The 17,512-nt window shown below is 45.0% G+C and overlaps 1 protein-coding gene, 1 non-coding gene and 1 pseudogene across 3 annotated transcripts in view; 2 read left to right on the forward strand and 1 right to left on the reverse strand.

The window, feature by feature from the left end:
- Positions 1-17,512, forward strand: part of Ak9 (adenylate kinase 9) — a 130,138-nt gene that overhangs the window by 70,732 nt on the left and 41,894 nt on the right. For both annotated transcript variants that reach the window (XM_006512939.3, NM_001370813.1), the window contains 4 exons: positions 8,639-8,725; positions 9,191-9,391; positions 9,746-9,867; positions 14,789-15,001. In XM_006512939.3, coding sequence (XP_006513002.1) covers positions 8,639-8,725; positions 9,191-9,391; positions 9,746-9,867; positions 14,789-15,001 — 623 coding nt within the window. The remainder of the gene's footprint in view (positions 1-8,638; positions 8,726-9,190; positions 9,392-9,745; positions 9,868-14,788; positions 15,002-17,512) is intronic.
- Gm18986 (predicted gene, 18986) lies at positions 4,742-6,781 on the reverse strand (annotated as a pseudogene).
- Positions 13,737-13,843, forward strand: Gm25626. Its single transcript, XR_003949149.1, has one exon. It is a non-coding gene; the product is annotated as a U6 spliceosomal RNA (small nuclear RNA).

Here is a 17,512-nt window from a genome sequence, read left to right on the forward strand (position 1 = left end):
GTCCTGGTAGTTTCCACTATATTAGGCTTCCATAAACCCTTAAACATCCAACTTCAGTGTCTCTCCCCATACTCTCCCCTCATCACCCCTATACCCAACATGATCCCTCTTCCCATTCCCACCTCCCCCAGTCCACCCACAAAATCTATTCTATTTCTCCTTCCTAGGGAGATCCATGCATCCCCTTTAGAGCCCTCCTTGTTTCTTAGCCTCCTTGGGTCTGTGGATTGTAGCATAGTTATCATTTATATAATAGCTTATAAGTGAGTATAAGCTTTTGTCTTTCTGGGTCTGGGTTACCTCATGCAGGATGATTTTTTTCTAGCTCTGTCTATATGCAAATATATGCATCTATATGCAAATTTCATGATGTCACTCTTTAACTGCTTAGTAACACTCCATTGTGTGAATGGACCACATTGCCTTTATCCATTCTTCAGTTGAGGGACATCTAGGTTATTTCCAGTTTCTGGCTATTATAAATAAAGCCACTATGTTTTAAACTAATCTTTAAAAAGAAAAAGTTTAAACGGAAGTAATTGTTGGTAGCTCTCCAGCCCAAAGAACTCAGCATCATCATGACAGCATGTCTTAGGTGTTGATGCTCGGCTGTCTGCTGGACTGCTGCTTCCCACCTCTTCCTCCTTCATCCTTTGTTGTCCCGTGTCATGATTTGATGATACATTTTCCCCAAACCCTATACCACATGTGAGTTTCAAGTCATATTGCAATAAGTGTGCTTTGTGCTGGCTTTCTAAAACACAGGAGAAAATTCCACAAGCTGAAAGATTAAATAGGCACCTTCAACCCCAGGTTCATTCTCTCACTGTTCTCCAGGGGTCAGCAGAGCAGTGTTCTCCAGAGGAGGCTCCCTGGCTTTTCCCTAGACTCCTGCAACCCATAGCTTGCAGATGCCTCCCATCTATCTCCACCTCTGCCCTTACGTTGCAATTCTTCTCAGTGTGTACCTCTATATGTTATCCAAAGTCCTTATTGTAAAGGCTCTGAACTATCTGTAGGGTTTGGTTTTTGTTTGTTTGGTTGGTTGGTTGGTTGGTTTTTTTTATAACTAAGTCTAGATGAAGGTTGGGAATATACACATGTCTTAGTCAGCATTCTATTGCTGTGAAGAGACACTATGACCAAGACAACTCATAAAAGAAAACATTTAATTGGAGCTGGCTTATGGGTTCAGAGGTTCAGTCCATTATCATCATGGCAAGAAACATGGCAGAGTGCAGGCAGAGATGGTGCTGGAGATGGAGCTAGAGTTCTACATCTGGATCTGCAGGCAGTATAAGGAGACTGTGTGCCACACTGGGTATGGCTTGAGGATATGAGAGCTCAAAGCCCACCCCCACAGTGACACACTTCCTCAAACAAGGCCACACCTCCTACTAGTGCCACTCCCTGTGAGTCAAGTATTCAAACACATGAGTCTATGGAGTCCGTTCTAATTCAAACCACCACAGCATGTTAATAAAAACTCCCTGATGATTCTTATAAATTCTAGAAATTAAGAATGATAGCCATAGGAGGAATGCCCCTGAAAATTTTAAAAACAAATTATTCCTTACATTCCAGAAATTGGTCATTATTGAGTTTGATTGTGAAAACATGAACTCTAGGATGGCTTAGCGCCACACTGTTCTGCAGCTTCCCCGTGAACTGATGCACTGAAGGGACCGTCTCAGTTTTAGAAACTGTTTATTTAAGGCTTGGGGGAAGGCTCCGTGGGTTAAACCACCTGCCATGCATACGAGTACCTGAGTTTGAATCTCAGGGCCCACATGAAGTCAGAGGCATATTATCTGTGCCTAAGCTCTTTGGGAAGGGGGAGGGGCGTGGAAACTGGGAATCCCTGGAAGCTTTCGGGACAGGCAGGCAGCAGTGAAGAGGAGGAGACATTGCACCAGACAAGAGAGATGGTGAAGACTGCCACCCAGTGTTGTCCTCTGACTTCCATATGTACACTGTATAGCTGCATGGGATGACTATACACGTGTACACGCACACGTACGTGCACACACAAAGACCATGACCATAACTGATATTATTGATGCTAAACAGCCACAAAAGAATTCCAACATTCAGCCGATTTTGACTAACTATACGCTAACCATAGAATTGTAGAATTCACACAAGTAAAAGAAATAACTTTGCCTTTGCTTACAAAAGGCTAGTAACATTTTGTCAAAACCAGCTCAGGCATGACAGGTAAACTGAGGTGGGGTGTGGCATCATCCACCGATCCCTTGAACAATCACCAAACATGTGCCTTTCTACATTTCTAAGGTTTTTTTTTTATCCCAGATCTACTAAAAGCCATCTTAACTTTACTAGCAATCTACATCTACAAATTCTTTCTAAGGGTGGTGGTTAAATCATTAGTCTGCTCCAGCAACTGTGCTTTGAAAAAGATCAATCACTATTATTATAGATGATGGAGACACTGCCCAGGGAGGGGCTGCAAACCCCCTATAGTTTTCAAAGCACTTGTAGATTAGGAGGGACTACAAGCAGAGCAAAGCTCCCTAACACCATGGCATCATCAGGACCTGCAGTCTTGGGAGGCTCTGCTGCCTGTGGCACACACGGTGGGCGTGATAACCGGTGGGCTGCATTCCTGATCTCTAAAGCTGTTTGCTCTTGCAAGGTTTTGTTCCCCCAACAATAGTTTATTCACATTCTGACAGACTTCCCTTTGATTTTTCCTAACCACAATATTCTGGGTTTATTCTACCTAACTGATCTGATTCAACTTTATCCTGAGAAGGTTGAATCTGTGCACATTTAAGCCCTTCATGAGGTTCATTTAAAAAAAAATGACTCATTTATATTCCTTATCCAGATGTCATTTTGAAAGGAAGCCAGCCTCTTCACATTGCTGAATGTGGCCTTCATCCTATCTAAACCCCAAGAACGTTACAAAGGACATGAGTCTCTGCAGCTGAGATGATAGGGGTAGGACTGCTGATTGCACTGGGCTTGCTCCTGGGTTCCAGTTCCTCTGTCTTCATCTGGCTCAGAAGGTCTTCATTGATCACTTCAGACTCCCTTTTCAGGATCAGGCAGTATTTTCTAGTTAGAGAAGTAGTTTCCTGGCCACATTGACTCTCTTGCCAGCACTTCTTGCTTTCTCTGTAGTCCCTGACACTGGCTGTCCTCTGCACCTCTGCTTGTGCTCTCCCACTTCTTAGAACCCCTAACTGTGCTCTGCAGTGTGACTCTCTCTGCACTCACTCTGCTGTGTGCTCTGCAGTGTGACTCTCTCTGCACTCTGCTGTGTGTGTACTGGTGCTGGGGACAGAGGTCAGAAAGCCGTGCACTCTAGACACACTCTGCTCCAAGTGCTTCAGTGACAGCCTTCCCTTGCACTGTTTTTTTGTTTGTTTGTTTGTTTGTTTTGTTTTGTTTTTTAACTTAAACTGATGTTCTTGCATCTCTGCCTCTTTTAGACTGGCCTACCTGTATGCCTCACACCCCCTATCTCCTCTTCCCTTGAGCACCTTAAGCATATGTAGTATAAAATTTACAAAGGGCTTACACAAGAAATTCCTTAGAGCAGTTAAATCGTCCTCTGCGTCTATAAGTTCTCTCTCTCTCTCTCTCTCTCTCTCTCTCTCTCTCTCTCTCTCTCTCTCTCTCTCTCTCTCCCTTCATTGTAACATCTCTTCAGGGTGGTTTTTTTTTAAGGTATAAGAGGTTTACTTTTTTTTCATAATTTTCTGTAAGCCTAGACAATTTCAAAGTAAGAAGAGAATACAATTTTGAGGTAGTGAGAAGCAGACTGCCTCTGAGGGGTGAGGTGGTGTCACCCAGAGCTGTGACCATCTTGTCATGACATTCTATGACTCATGGCACTGACTTCAGCCCTGTCTAAGCATCTTGACAGAGGCTGACTAGCACACAAGAGCGTTCTACTCAGTCCTGTAGTGGCAGATGACAGTGACAACTGGTGATGGCTTCTGCAGATGATGCAGAGTGACTTGCCAGGCCTTGCTGTGTCCTGCTGTCCGTCATGGGCATGCCAGGACACACTGAGTCACCTCACTGGAATTGCTACCTGGCTGGGACAGCAGTTAAGAGACAGGGCTAAGGCAGACCCGTGCCCACCTGCGTGGAGCCTGATTCCAGCCTTGCTCCCACACCACTTTCTGTTATCTGGATTGCCAGCCTGCTGAATGAGCCCCCTCTCAGAGCTGAGCTGTTCACCTAGGACCATGGTTCCATCCCAGTCAGACCTATGGGTGCCCTACACTGGCTTAGTCACAAAGCCTTGACTCTGACAGATGTAGGGCATGGGAAAGAGGTAGCTGTAGAATAAACTACAGAGCTACCTGTGCTTGGGGCTCCTGGCTTCCCCCACTGCCACGGGGCCATCCTGGGGATGAGCCGCATCAGCACAAGCAGAGGTGGTGCACCACTGCCTGAGCCCTATCTTCTTTAGCCAGACTTGTTCTCCGCTGCATGTTTCTGAGCTTCTGGCCACTTGTCAATGTTCTAGTGAGGACATGGAATGGAGTGCACACTGAAGTGCAGACCAGGCTTCCTGTTCCTTGCCTTGGAGATCATAACAGACTATGAACCTCACAACCAAGAAAGGCAGGAGAGGGTGCTAGGCCTTGGAAAGGCATGAGGGCAAGGTGGATCAGTTGCCATGCCATAGCAAGGGGCCTTTATTAGATGTTCAGGGCACAGACAGACAGGTGGAAATGATAGATGGTGTGATGTAGCACACCTTCTCAGGGTGGAGTGGTGCCTGGATGTCCAGTTTGCGAGTCTTGCTATCCTTACCAATGGTCTCCAGTCACAATGTAGGTGGACGCTTCTCAGCCTGGGGTGAGCTTCTCAGCTCAGGGCTCTTGAGGAGGTACTTGTCTGAGTCCTCCACAGTGATACGCAGGGTGCAGCCCCCTGGTAGCAGGTCCTGCTCATAGGCTGCCGCCAGTTGGTTTACCACACACCGCTCTACCTCATTCTTAATGGAGCAGGCACCATAGTGGACGTTGTAGCCATCAACCAATGCGTCTTCCCACTCGCGGTCGCACAGTAGTGTGATGTTGTGCCTCTGCTTGGCTCTCTTGGCCCTGAAATTCAGTTCCTTGTTGACCAGCTGGAGTAGCTCTGAGTGGCAGAAAGGGAGGAAATAGACAATCTCATTGATCCCTTGAAACTTGACTCTCCGGAAGTGAGCTTTCAAGATGGATCGGATCACATTCTCTTTCAAGTTCTTGGAGATGGTGATCTTGTCACTCGTCTGAACATCCCCAAGGTTTCAGTGATTCAATTTGGAGTCATCTCCAAAGCTTCCTGTCTGAGCTGCAATGCATGCTGGGCGATCTCATCACTGGCTACATTGTAAGTCAGAATGAAGATGGCATCCTTGCAGTCAGTGGTCTTCCCCTTGCCATTTGTCAGGTGGCCTTCATCTTAAACAACTGCAGCATGATGGTGAGCACATCTGGATGTACCTTGTCCACCTCATCCAAGAGCACTACTGCATTTGAGCACTGTTTAACTTTCTTGGTTAGCTGCCCACCCTCTTCATGGCCAACGTAGCCCGGTGGAGAACCAATAAACTTGGCTATCTCATGTCGATCCTGGAACTCAGACATGTCGAGCCCGATGAAGCCCTTTATGGCATCTTTGTGCATATATTTGGCTGTCTGCTTGGCCAGCTCGGTTTTCCCTATTCCAGATGATCCCAAAAAGAGGACGATTAGAGGGTGCCCCTCTTCGTACCAGCCATTCTCCTTCCTCCGCATGGCAGCACCAACGGTGGTGATGGCACTCTCTTGGCCAATGATGTGCTCCTTCAGACGGTGCTCGTGGGAAGCAGCACCGCTCCTCTGCCTCACGCTTCCTCAGCTTCTCCGTGTACTTGGTCTCCGAAGTTTTCAGAAGCTTCCTAGCCCCCCCCCCCCCCCCCGCATAATCCAGGTGTGTGTGGGGGGGTCCTCCCATCTCATTCTCCTGAAGGGGGTTGGCTCTTCCATCGTCGGCCAGGACAGCATAGTGCAGGGCTGTGCAACCTTTGAAGCTAGCGCAGTGGTTTAGCCAATTGTTGAAGTCATCCTCTCGAGTGACTAGGACTTCCAGAGAAAATGGGCTCCCTGTTCATTGGCAGTCTTGTAGACACTGCTGAAGTCATCCCTGAGGTTTGGGTCAGCATCAGCAGCAAGCAGGACCTGCACCACACTCTCGTTGTGGCTGATGGCTGTCACCATCAGTGCTATCCAGCCACGTTTGTGCCTGATGTTGACATCTGCACCTTCTAATAACGGCCTTCTGACTTCCTGCACGTTATTGGCCCGGGCAGCTCCCATTAGAGCTGCATCTTTGTTAAATGGATTCTTGTAGCACTGAACCGCCAGCACCATGGCCAAGGCCCACATGCCCAGACCCGCCTTGTTGGGGACCCCATTCCAGCTGTCTTGTCCTGGGAGTATTTCTTCGGAGCTAGGACCACTTTCTGAGGAGGCGGCAGTCAGGTATGGGTTCTCGGTGCGTTCTCCACAGCGCCCCCTGTGGCTGCTCCCCACCCAGGTAAGAAGATAGAAGATGCTCCAGGGCTCACCCAGAAGGCAGGTCTCAGCCGCAGCTGCTCCCCTCAGTCTCCAGTATCTATGCCACTGCCATAAGCACCTCCCCAGCTTTGGAGAGACAGGGATTTGATTAACCCTAGGAAGAGGCGCGGTTCTCCTCAACGCCGCCTACAACCGACATCATGACAGCTGCTTCTAAAACCCTCTGGTGCCGGCCCCTGTGCTAGCCACGACCCTCTTCAGGGGTTTTATGAAAACCTTGCCAAGTACCAACAAGAAGAGCAGTGTTTATAAGAACCACCCCCATACACACAGTTCACTTAAACTCATTTCCTTGTATCCTTCATTTTTTGCTATAGACTTCATATATGTATATATATGTACATATATATTTTATATGTTCATATGTGTACTGGCTAGTTTTGTGTCAACTTGACACATGCTGGAGTTATCACAGAGAAAGGAGCTTCAGTTGGGAAAGTGCTTCCACGAGATCCAGCTGTGGGGCATTTTCTCAATTAGTGATCAAGGGGGGAGGGCCCCTTGTGGGTGGTGCCATCTCTGGGCTGGTAGTCTTAGTTCTATAAGAGAGCAGGCTGAGCAAACCAGGGGAAGCAAGCCAGTAAATAACATCTCTCCATGGCTTCTGCATCAGCTCCTGCTCTCTGACCTGCTTGAGTTCCAGTCCTGCATCCTTTGGTGATCAACAGCAATGTGGAAAGTGTAAGCCGAATAAACCCTTTCCTCCCCAACTGCTTCTTCGTCATGATGTTTGTGCAGGAATAGAAACCCTGACTAAGACAATATGCAACGCCTAGACCGGGTTTTAATGTTTGTAAATACTTGTTTCATGTGGCCCCTTTAAGATCATGGCTGAACCTTTTTCACCCTCAATGACTCTGGTCTCTGATTAAGGCCGTTTAGCATTATTTGTGTATGTGTGTATCCTCTATGCTCTTCTTTTGGTCGTGATTTATAGTGCTTTAATTAATTGGGCGATTAACAATTAGATATGTCAGCCACAGAACTCCTGGCCTGGCCCCGTTTCTACTTTCTGCTCAAATAAAGCTTAACTGCAATTGATCCTGTTGAGAGAGAACTCAAGTATTAACTCAGAAGATAGCATTAGAATATGACTGTGTACATGTTTATGTATGATGTATGTTCATATGTACATATGGTCTTGGTCTCTGAAGAAGACTTGGGGACTATGGCGCAAGAAGATACATAAATGTGCCTTGTCTAAAGCCATCTGGACTGGATCTGTGTGAGTGAAGTGTGCCTTGTATCATGTAAGAGACATGGTTTACAAGTTGTCCCTTTGACAGTGAAGCAGCTAGACTCTCTTTAGCTTCTTCACAACAACTTGTGCCAGACTTTCCTCCCCACATTGTGCCCTTGGTGCATTCTCGGGGATATTTTAATGATAAAGGGATTGTCAGGCATTGCAGATCTGATGCCACCATAATGTGATTTTTAAAATATTTAACAGTTTATAAATTATTTTGATGACTAAAAAAAAAATAGTTTACAGTTACCAACCAGAATGGTATGTGCCATGTGTCTACTGTTATTCTAATTGATGTATTGGTCAGGTGGGTGCATATATGTGTGGAACATGCATGTGGTGTGGGGGGGGGGGACACCTGTACTTGTGCACACACATGTGGAAAGCAAAGGGTGACTTCAGGTGTCTTCCTCTGTCACTCTCTTCCTATTGCCATGAGTCAGCATCTGTTGCTGAGCCAGAAGCTCACTATTTTGTATAGATTGGCTGTTCCATGAGCTCTGGGACCCCCTCCCCCATCTCAACTGCTCAATGCTAGCGTGATGAGCACACGCAGCTGTGGCCAGTTTGCACATGGGTACTGGGCACTCAAGCCCGGGTCCTCTAAACAAACAGTCTGAGACTGGCTACATCGAGACTGTCTTTCTGTATACTTTAAAGATTCATTTTCTGCCTTAGGCTCTACTTTATATCACCCTTTATTTAAAATCTAGGTTTTCAATTAAACATATCATCTATAATTTAAAGTAAGTTTTGAAAAATAAATGTTTGTGCCAAACTTTCATATGGAATGTCACTTTAGAATTCAAGCCTCCTGGGGACACTGCAGTGGAAGCAGAAACTGAAAAGGATCCCAAAGAGGGCCTGGGGTCCGAAGATCTTCTGAAAGGTTAGACCTGGCCGTAAAAGTTCCTGGACACGCCCCTGCTTTCCCAACAGATCAAAACCTTAATTTGGGTCACAGTCTCTGCTTATTTCTTCTTATGTTGTGTGCCAGCCAATATGAATTATGTGTATTTATGTCAATCCATTAAAAATATGGTTATTCAGTTTACAACACTGTTTTAACTGTTTCATCTGATATTAGTTTACACTTTGCATCATTAATGCTTCCATACGAATTTCACTCATCAGCCACATGATTTTAGTTCTACTAATAAGTAATTAATCATCTAATAGCATATTCGATATAATTAGAATATGAATTTATGAATGTATTATATTAATGTTCAGAATACTAGGTTTTCTTCATTGAATGTTTTTAAGAAGCATGATCAAGTGTAGACCCTTTTGGTAGTCTGACTAGAGAGACTCTTCTCAAAGTCCTTTTTTATTTTTAACCTCTGTTTGAAAGTCATGCTGCCAGAGTTTCCAGAAGATGGCTACCCCAATGTTCCTGAAATGGAGCCACTGAAGGAGGTGCTGAACAATCACATTCTCTCCTGGAAACAACTGGAGCAGACGATTATGGACAACGTAGTTTCGACATTAACAGTGGACGTTTCCAACAAAACGCCCCAGGAGCTCCTGCAGCGTGTAGTTGAGACCATGGAAAGTAAGGCTGCCATCACTGATCTCAGCGGCACGTGGGCACTGGCACTGGTGCATTTTAGAACGTTAAGACTGCCCTAATGGCTTCTTATGTGAAAATTCAGTACATCCGGGGGTAATCTATAAAAAGTCTCAACCTGTTGTAAACAGTGCATAGTCCGGCCAAGCAGAGCAGCCATGGCACACTGACACTGGCCACACTGGCCAGGCTGACTGCCTGCCACGCAGAGAACTTACAGAGGCCTTCTGTCACATATCAGAATTGAGAGATAATGACAATAACTAACTTTCCTACCCCAACTATTATACTAGTAACTTTTTTTATTTTTAAAATATTTTCCTTTAAAAACACAAACAGGGCCTTTTAAGTACAGCGCCTGGGAATTAAATGCTGAAGATTATGAAGAAGAAGCAGAAGACTATCAGGCTGAGACAGAAATCGATGAGGAGCAGGAGGAAGAGGAAGAGGAAGAAGAGGAGGTATGGCTGCGTTAAGGTACTGCTCAATCTCAGGAGAAATCTCTGCGAGCCGCATGTGCCCAGAGTGATTATTGCTTTGGGACGCCCCATCAGGTAAACAGAACGGGGGCACCTTTAGCTCTTTTCTCTCTATCCATTTTGGTTTTCTTTGTGTTTGTATTTTTCAAGCACTGAGAGTGAGCCGAGGGCCTCGTGTGTGCTGGGCACGTGCTCAGCTGCCCAGCTGGCTCCCCACGCCATCGTCAGAAATGAACACTTCTTCCTTTGTCTGGATTTCCCATAACTGTTTAAAATGCCAGGGCTAGCCGGGCGTGGTGGCGCACGTCTTTGATCCCAGCACTCGAGAGGCAGAGGCAGGCAGATTTCTGAGTTCGAAGCCAGCCTGGTCTACAGAGTATGTTCCAGGACAACCAGGGCTATACAGAGAAACCCTGTCTCGAAAAACCAAAAAATAAAAAAATAAATAAAAATTTTTTTAATGCCAGGGCTACTTAATGTGGGGAGGGGGGAGAGGGGAGGACACCCAGGGAAACATAAAAGGGAAATCTTTTTACTTTCTTTTTCTACAGAAAAATGTGATTATTAATATTATAAATATTTTATTAATATAAGCAGGCACGTGCAAGTCAGCATTGGAGCATCTGGAAGGTTCTACACATGATAATAATGAACAGTGCTCAACGGGATCAACCCATATTCAGACACCAGTCTATATCACTGGCACCAGAATTATAACAAACATTATCATTTGATAATATCCAGACTAGGCATGTATAAACAATAAAGTAGGGAACTTCTCTTCCAATATGAGTTTTTACAAATAAAAATATAATTTACTAAGTTAAACACGTCAAATAAACAGGCACCTGTGATTAACTTATTACTGCCTAATTTAAGTACAAAGATGTAGGAGCGGATGAGCACTCAGCAACAAATGATAAATAGTGCTTTTCACCAGCAGCCTACAGTGCTTTCTCACCAAGGAGCTGATACCAGGCATAGACAACGGATGGGAGGTTTGCCCTGCTCCTCGTCAGTGCCTTTTCATCTAAAGTTTTCTGCAGTGTTGTTGCATATCATTCTATGGTCCCTCTGGTCTGCAGTGGAGTTGTCCCTCCTGTGTATCTGCACGCAATTCCTGAGCTATCTATAATCTTGAAAACTTGTGTTTTTATATCTGGCCGTCTTTAATACTCCAGTATAAAAATCTCACCAGTCACAAAGGATGGGGTAAGGTGCTTAGCAAGTCCTGACTTCAGAGATGGTGCCTAATTAGATATAAAACAAGTGTGCTTCGCTCCAGCTCCATAACAGCAAGAGCCAAAAGCACGAAACTGCCTCCAGACAACTCAACTATGTCAAAGAACAAGCTCAAAAGTATCGATGGGGTTAAAACAGCAGCTTGGCATCCACTCAAGGTTTGCCAAATCTGATATATATATACATATATATATATCACAATGTAAAGGAAAAAAATCAGCAATTCAAACTACTGTAGAACTGGCAAACACATCAGCGGGCTGAGGAGGACATTGAAAAGGCTGTTGTTATTACAGCGCCCTGTAAATTCAAAACAGGAAGCAGAGATGTGATGACACACAGTGTGAGCAGATGGTTTGAAAAATAGAAAATGTGAAGTGAAATTAGCGTTGGCTGGAATGGTGGTCGTCTAGACCCTGCAGAAGAGGGAACCGGAAGACATGAAGTATCTAAGCAAAAGAGGAGAGTCAAGAAAAACAGTGAGAGGAAGAGGTGTGGCCCCTTGGGGGGCTTCAACTGCCTGGTCTATGTGTACTCAGAACCCTTGGGAACTCTCAGAGATCTTAATTAGCGTTTTATAGCTGTGAAGAGACACCGTGCGTGACCAAGGCAACTCTTACAAAGAGACATGACAGAAACAGCACCAAGTTTGTCGTACTCATGCGACAAATAACGTCTTAGAAGAAACAGAAGAAGGCCGTGCCACATTCACAAGCACATTGATAGGTTTGTTGGCCTGTTCCTCACGGAAACCCTGTGTCAGCCAGAAAAGGGCGGGGCAACAGCTTGCAAGTGCTGAAGAGGAAGTAACAGACTTAGAGTTGTAGCCTAGTAATACTTTATCTTTAAAACTGAAGGCAAAGGGACTAAACCACCAAGAGTACATGGGGGGACCCATGGCTACATCCGAATATGTAGCAGAGGACTGCCTTATCTGGCATCACTGGGATGGGAGGCTCATAGTCCTGTGGAGGTCAGATGACCCAGGGTAGGGGAATGCTAGAGTGCAGAGGCAGGGGTGGGTGGGCGGGAAGGGGAACACCCCCACAGAAGCAGGGGGAGGGGGCAGGGGATAGGGGACTTGTGGAAGGGAAATTGGGAAGGAGGATAGCATTTGGAATGTAAATAAATAAAAATAACCAATAAAAAAATGAAAAAACTGAAAACAAAGTTTTTCAGACATACAGAAGCTGAAAGAAAGAAAATCTTGGGCTGGAGAGATGGCTTAGTGGCTAAGAGCACTGACTGTTCTTCCAGAAGTCCTGAGTTTGATTCCCAGCAACCACATGTTGGCTCACAACCATCTATATATAATCAATGCCCTCTTCTGGTGTGTCTGAAGATAGCTACAGTGTACTCATATACATAAAGAAAATCTAGTAAATGTTGCCAAATGTTTATGGAAGAAATAAAACTGGCTCTAAATGAACAGAAACTGAAGGGTAGGAAAATTTCCAACTCATCCTATGAGATTTATGCCTTTCTGTTAAACCATACCAAAGGAAAGAGAATAGTTGACCTCTCTGAACACTGAACACTGACCTAGAAACTCTTAAGAAAAGTTTAACAACTATAAACAATAATACGTCATCATATCCAAGCAGAGTTTGTCCCAGAAAGCCTTTCTTTAACATTCAGACAACACATGATCTAACTCATCATACTGTCAGCTAGGAGATAAGTGGCTATCTCAATTGATATCGAAGCAGCATTTGGCAAACTCTATTACTGATTATAGAAAATGAAAAGTGTATGCTCACAAACTGCTTAAAAAGACCGAGCAAAGGGGCACCTGAGGCCCAGTTGAGGAGTTATTACTGACAGCTGTTGGCTGCTATGGGAAGAAGAGCAGTTTTCCTGGTAGGTTGACTGGGCTCCAGGGCATGGCCCGGCACAAACTTGTACATGGGCTTGGAATCAGTGGGCCATTAAAAAAAAAAAAAAAAAAAAAAAGACATCAAGTTAGGAGAGGGATTGGTCCAGTGTGAGGGGAAGAATTCAGAGCCAAGATGATTGAAATACATTGTGTGCATATATAACATTCTCAAAGACTGAATTTAAAATATTATATATTAAAAAAAAAACCCAAAGGGAACTTTCTTTTTTTTTTTTTTTTTTTTTTTTTTTTTTCGAGACAGGGTTTCTCTGTATAGCCCTGGCTGTCTTGGAACTCACTTTGTAGACCAGGCTGGCCTCGAACTCAGAAATTCACCTGCCTCTGCCTCCCAAGTGCTGGGATTAAAGGCGTGCACCACCACACCCAGCAAACTTTCTCTTCTTGATAAAAGATATCTACTAAAAAAAATCTATAAGTGATAGCCAGCACACCTTAAAAAGCTCAATGCTTTCCCCCCCAAATCAGCACAAAGTAAAAATGTTCCCTCTCTGGTCCTGATAGCTGGCCCCACGCCTCACCTAGGCACACAGTAGAGCACACATGCTTTGGGTTTGTGGGTTTGTGAGTTTGTCGGGAGCATCGCTCTTCAGCAGCTCCCTGAATGCCCACCGCGCCCCACACCCAGTTGCCATGCTCTCCCGTGGACGGCTGAGGACCAGCGAGCTGCTTGACAAGTAAGCTGCTGCTCCAGCAATTTAAAATGTGATCAGCAGTGCTCGCTTCAGCAGCACATATACTAAAATTAGAATGATACAGAGAAGATTAGCATGGCCCATGCACAAGGATGACACGCAAATTCATGAAGTGTTCCATATTTTTTTCTTAGAATTGGGAACAAAAATAAAAGACACAAAAGATAAAAGGCACAAAACCCATGGAAGGAGTTACAGAGATGAAGTTTGGAGCTAAAACGAAAGGATGGTCATCCAGAGACTGCCCCACCTGGGGATCCATCCCATAATCAGCCACCAATGCAGACACTATTGCATATGCCAGCAAGATTTTGCTGACAGGACCCTGATATAGCTGTCTCTTGTGAGGCTATGCCAGTGCCTGGCAAACACAGAAGTGGATGCTCGCAGTCAGCTATTGGATGGAACACAGGGCCCCCGATGGAGGAGCTAGAGAAAGTACCCAAGGAGCTGAAGGGGTCTGCAACCCTATAGATGGAACAACAATATGAACTAACCAGTACCCCCCAGAGCTGGTGTCTCTAGCTGCATTTGTAGCAGAAGATGGCCTAGTCAGCCATCATTGGGAAGAGAGGCCCCTTGGTTGGTCTTGCAAACTTTTTATACAGGGGTACACCAGGGCCAAGAAGTGGGAATGGGTGGGTAGGGGAGCAGGGGGGCGGGAGGGTATAGGGGACTTTCGGGATAGCATTTGAAATGGAAATGAAGAAAATACCTAATAAAAAAATTGGAAAAAAAAAGTGATCAGCAGCCGCTTGCCTTCACACTGTGTTAGCCTGGGGCCAGACCACGCTCCACCGGACTGGTCTCAGTTTTGCAGCTGTACAGAAAAGTGTCTCAGCTCCTTCTTTTATGCACACAAAGAATGCTGCAGAATAATTTGCAAACTATTCCATCTCTAGTTTCAAAACTGCTGCATCTGTGCTTAGATGTATGTCTAGCTTTTATGCATGCAGAGCTGTTTACCCAACAGAGTCTGAAGGGGGGCTCATAGGAACAGGTCAGATAGAGTGTGTACCCACTGGTGGGAGGAAGATAGAATGGAATTCTCACTATTGAACAATATTTCTAGGGTGAAGAAAAAATTAAAGAAAAGAGAAGACACATGGGAGATACCAAACACTTCTGCCCGGTGGTTCTCAAAGAAAACTTTGTCCTACAACCGGGCAACCCGGACGAGGCTGTTAAATACCGAGAAAAGATCTACTACTTCTCGAGCACTGAGGCGAAGGAGAAGTTTTTAGAGCATCCTGAGGACTACGTGTCCCAGAACGAACCGTTAAAGGTGAAGACACTATTCCCTATGCTAGTGATTGCTCCCATGCTCGCCCTTCAGTAAGGGTTACAGGGAAGTTTCTGATCTCACTAGAACCCAACAACAAACAAACAAAAACATAGCAATAATATCTAAGCTTAAAAAATAAACAGCTTTTGGCATGCAATCTGGCAAAAAATAATTATCAGTTTTGACTTCTATCGTTGTTGTAGTAAATATTTAATCTCAGTTGGGCATTTCTGCCCCACCTTTGATTATCCAGTTCCCAGATAAAAGACACAAAACGTATATATTTGTAATAAGCCTTTAAAACACAAGAGCTGGGCAGATATCTACCCTCTAAGCTATTAGTGTCTACTTCTCTATCGATGACCCCAAGTTATAACTTGACATGTTCCATCTGGGCTGCTTTTAACTCCAATTGGCTGGCCCTTGTGGCCATGTTTTCATGAATCACCTCCCCCATGGTGTCTTCTCTCTCTACTTTCTTCTCCTTTCTCATGGTCCTGCCTCAGACCCCAGCCCTGGGAACTGAAACCCTGCCCACCTCTCTTCTACCCAGTTATAGGCTGTAGGCATCTTTAAAACAACAACAACAACAAAACCATGTATTTATTTATTATATGTAAGTACACTGTAACTGTCTTCAGACATACCAGAAGAGGGCATTAGATCTCATTATGGATGGTTGTGAGCCACCATGTGGTTGATAGGATCTTCAGATGAGCAGTTGGTGCTCTTAACCTCTGAGCCATCTCTCCAGCCCAGGCTGTAGGTATCTTTATTGCCCAAGGATAACTTGGGGGCGTGGCGGGGGGTAGGGGGTACACAGCATCACTTGGTATACTTGAGGATCCCCTTATCCCTGAAGCAGCCAGGGCCAGTATTACAATGCATGGCAACAGACCAGACCTCAACACACAGTAATGCCTGTGTCAGGCCAGCACTCACCCTATGTCTTTTTTACCTGATATTCAGCATCACAAACAGGCTAGTGAGGTGTTTGTTGTTTCTCTCCTGCCATCCTGTGGGATCTGCTGAGGTCTGCACACAGGAAACCTACCCCTAAGCCACACCACCCTTTTTAATTCCTCACCCTCTTATGAAACATAAAACACTTTGGGCTTGCAAGGAGCACGGTTGTCCCAGGTCAGCTGTCTGAACACCTTCTGGGTGCCAGGCGGCCCTGTCTATCAAGTAGAGAGAGCCATATTTCCTTGTATTATTTTTGCCATCCAGCATCCTTGTTTTCCATTGTTTTCCTCCAATGACGAATCAGTTGACTTAAGTCTATCAGAGTCCAGAGCTTGAGCCAAAGATGGAAAGCCCTTGAGGAAAACCAAGGATGGTTGAATCCATGGGAGTGATCAACGATCTCCCAGCATGCAATCCAGATGCTAACGCAGAACTTAAAGGAACAAGCCAAGGCAGAATCAACGTTTATTTACATCTCCCTGTTTTGTGGGACTGTCCTTCCTACCTGGTGTCCCCAATGTGTTTGGCAGTTTGGGTCACATAGGTTTCTAGACTGTGTATCATTTTTCCTCCTGAATACTAAGGTTGGCCCCTTCTTGTGTGTTAGCATCTAGTATTGCTAGGCTGAGAATCGTTCTTTGGTGGATACTCTCTCTCTCTCTCGTTTTTTTTTTTTTTTTGTTGTTGGTTGTTTTTTGGGTTTTTTGGGGGGGGGTTTAATAATCTGGAAACAAATAATTTCTTCTCTTTGTTCTTGGTGTTCTTAAATTTGCCCTTACCCTGAGCCTTTCTACTTTGTTGTATTTGATACACTGTACACACTTACCATGAAGGTCCCCAGAATCTTGGAGCTTCATAGTGTTTTCTACGTGTTGTGTTGTTGTTGTTGTTGTTATTGTTATTCTTTGAGACAAGGTCTCCTGTCTCCCAAGATGGCCTTTGAATTTCTATACAGCCAAAGATGGCCACTACATCCCAAGTGTTGGGCTCACCGGCGGGCACCATCACAGTGAGTTATTGCTGTACTAGTAATTGAACCCAGGCAGGGTGTTGTGCACATTAGGCAAGCACTCTGTCAGCCAAGCTACGTCGCAGGCCTCCTCTGTCACAGAAACAAATAGATTATGGAGCTATTCTTCTCCTCCTCGGCCGTCAGTGCCTTCTGTTTCTCTGAGGCCCAGACTAACCAAGTACAGCACTACCTTCCCCTTCTCACTGTCCTTTACTGGACATTACTGTCATTTCCCTACACTCACTACTGTCACCATTGTCCCTGACCACCTCACAGACAGCAGATGATCATATGACACTGTGAAAACTGGCTTCTAGCTTCTTCAGCTTCTGTGTGGACATCACACTGTGGAATCACAATGTGGGCATCAGTGTCGCGTTGGTGGCAACATCTTCGCAGTTCCACTCCGAACAGACTTTTTTTTTTTTTTTTTTTTTTTGGTAGAGAGATCCTTTTTACTCATGCTAAGAATCTTTCTGTTCCTTATTAACATAAACATATTTTTTTAAGTAAAGCTACTTTTCATTAACTGC

This window comes from Mus musculus, chromosome 10 (genome assembly GCF_000001635.26).
Source record: "Mus musculus strain C57BL/6J chromosome 10, GRCm38.p6 C57BL/6J".
NCBI lineage: Eukaryota > Metazoa > Chordata > Mammalia > Rodentia > Muridae > Mus > Mus musculus.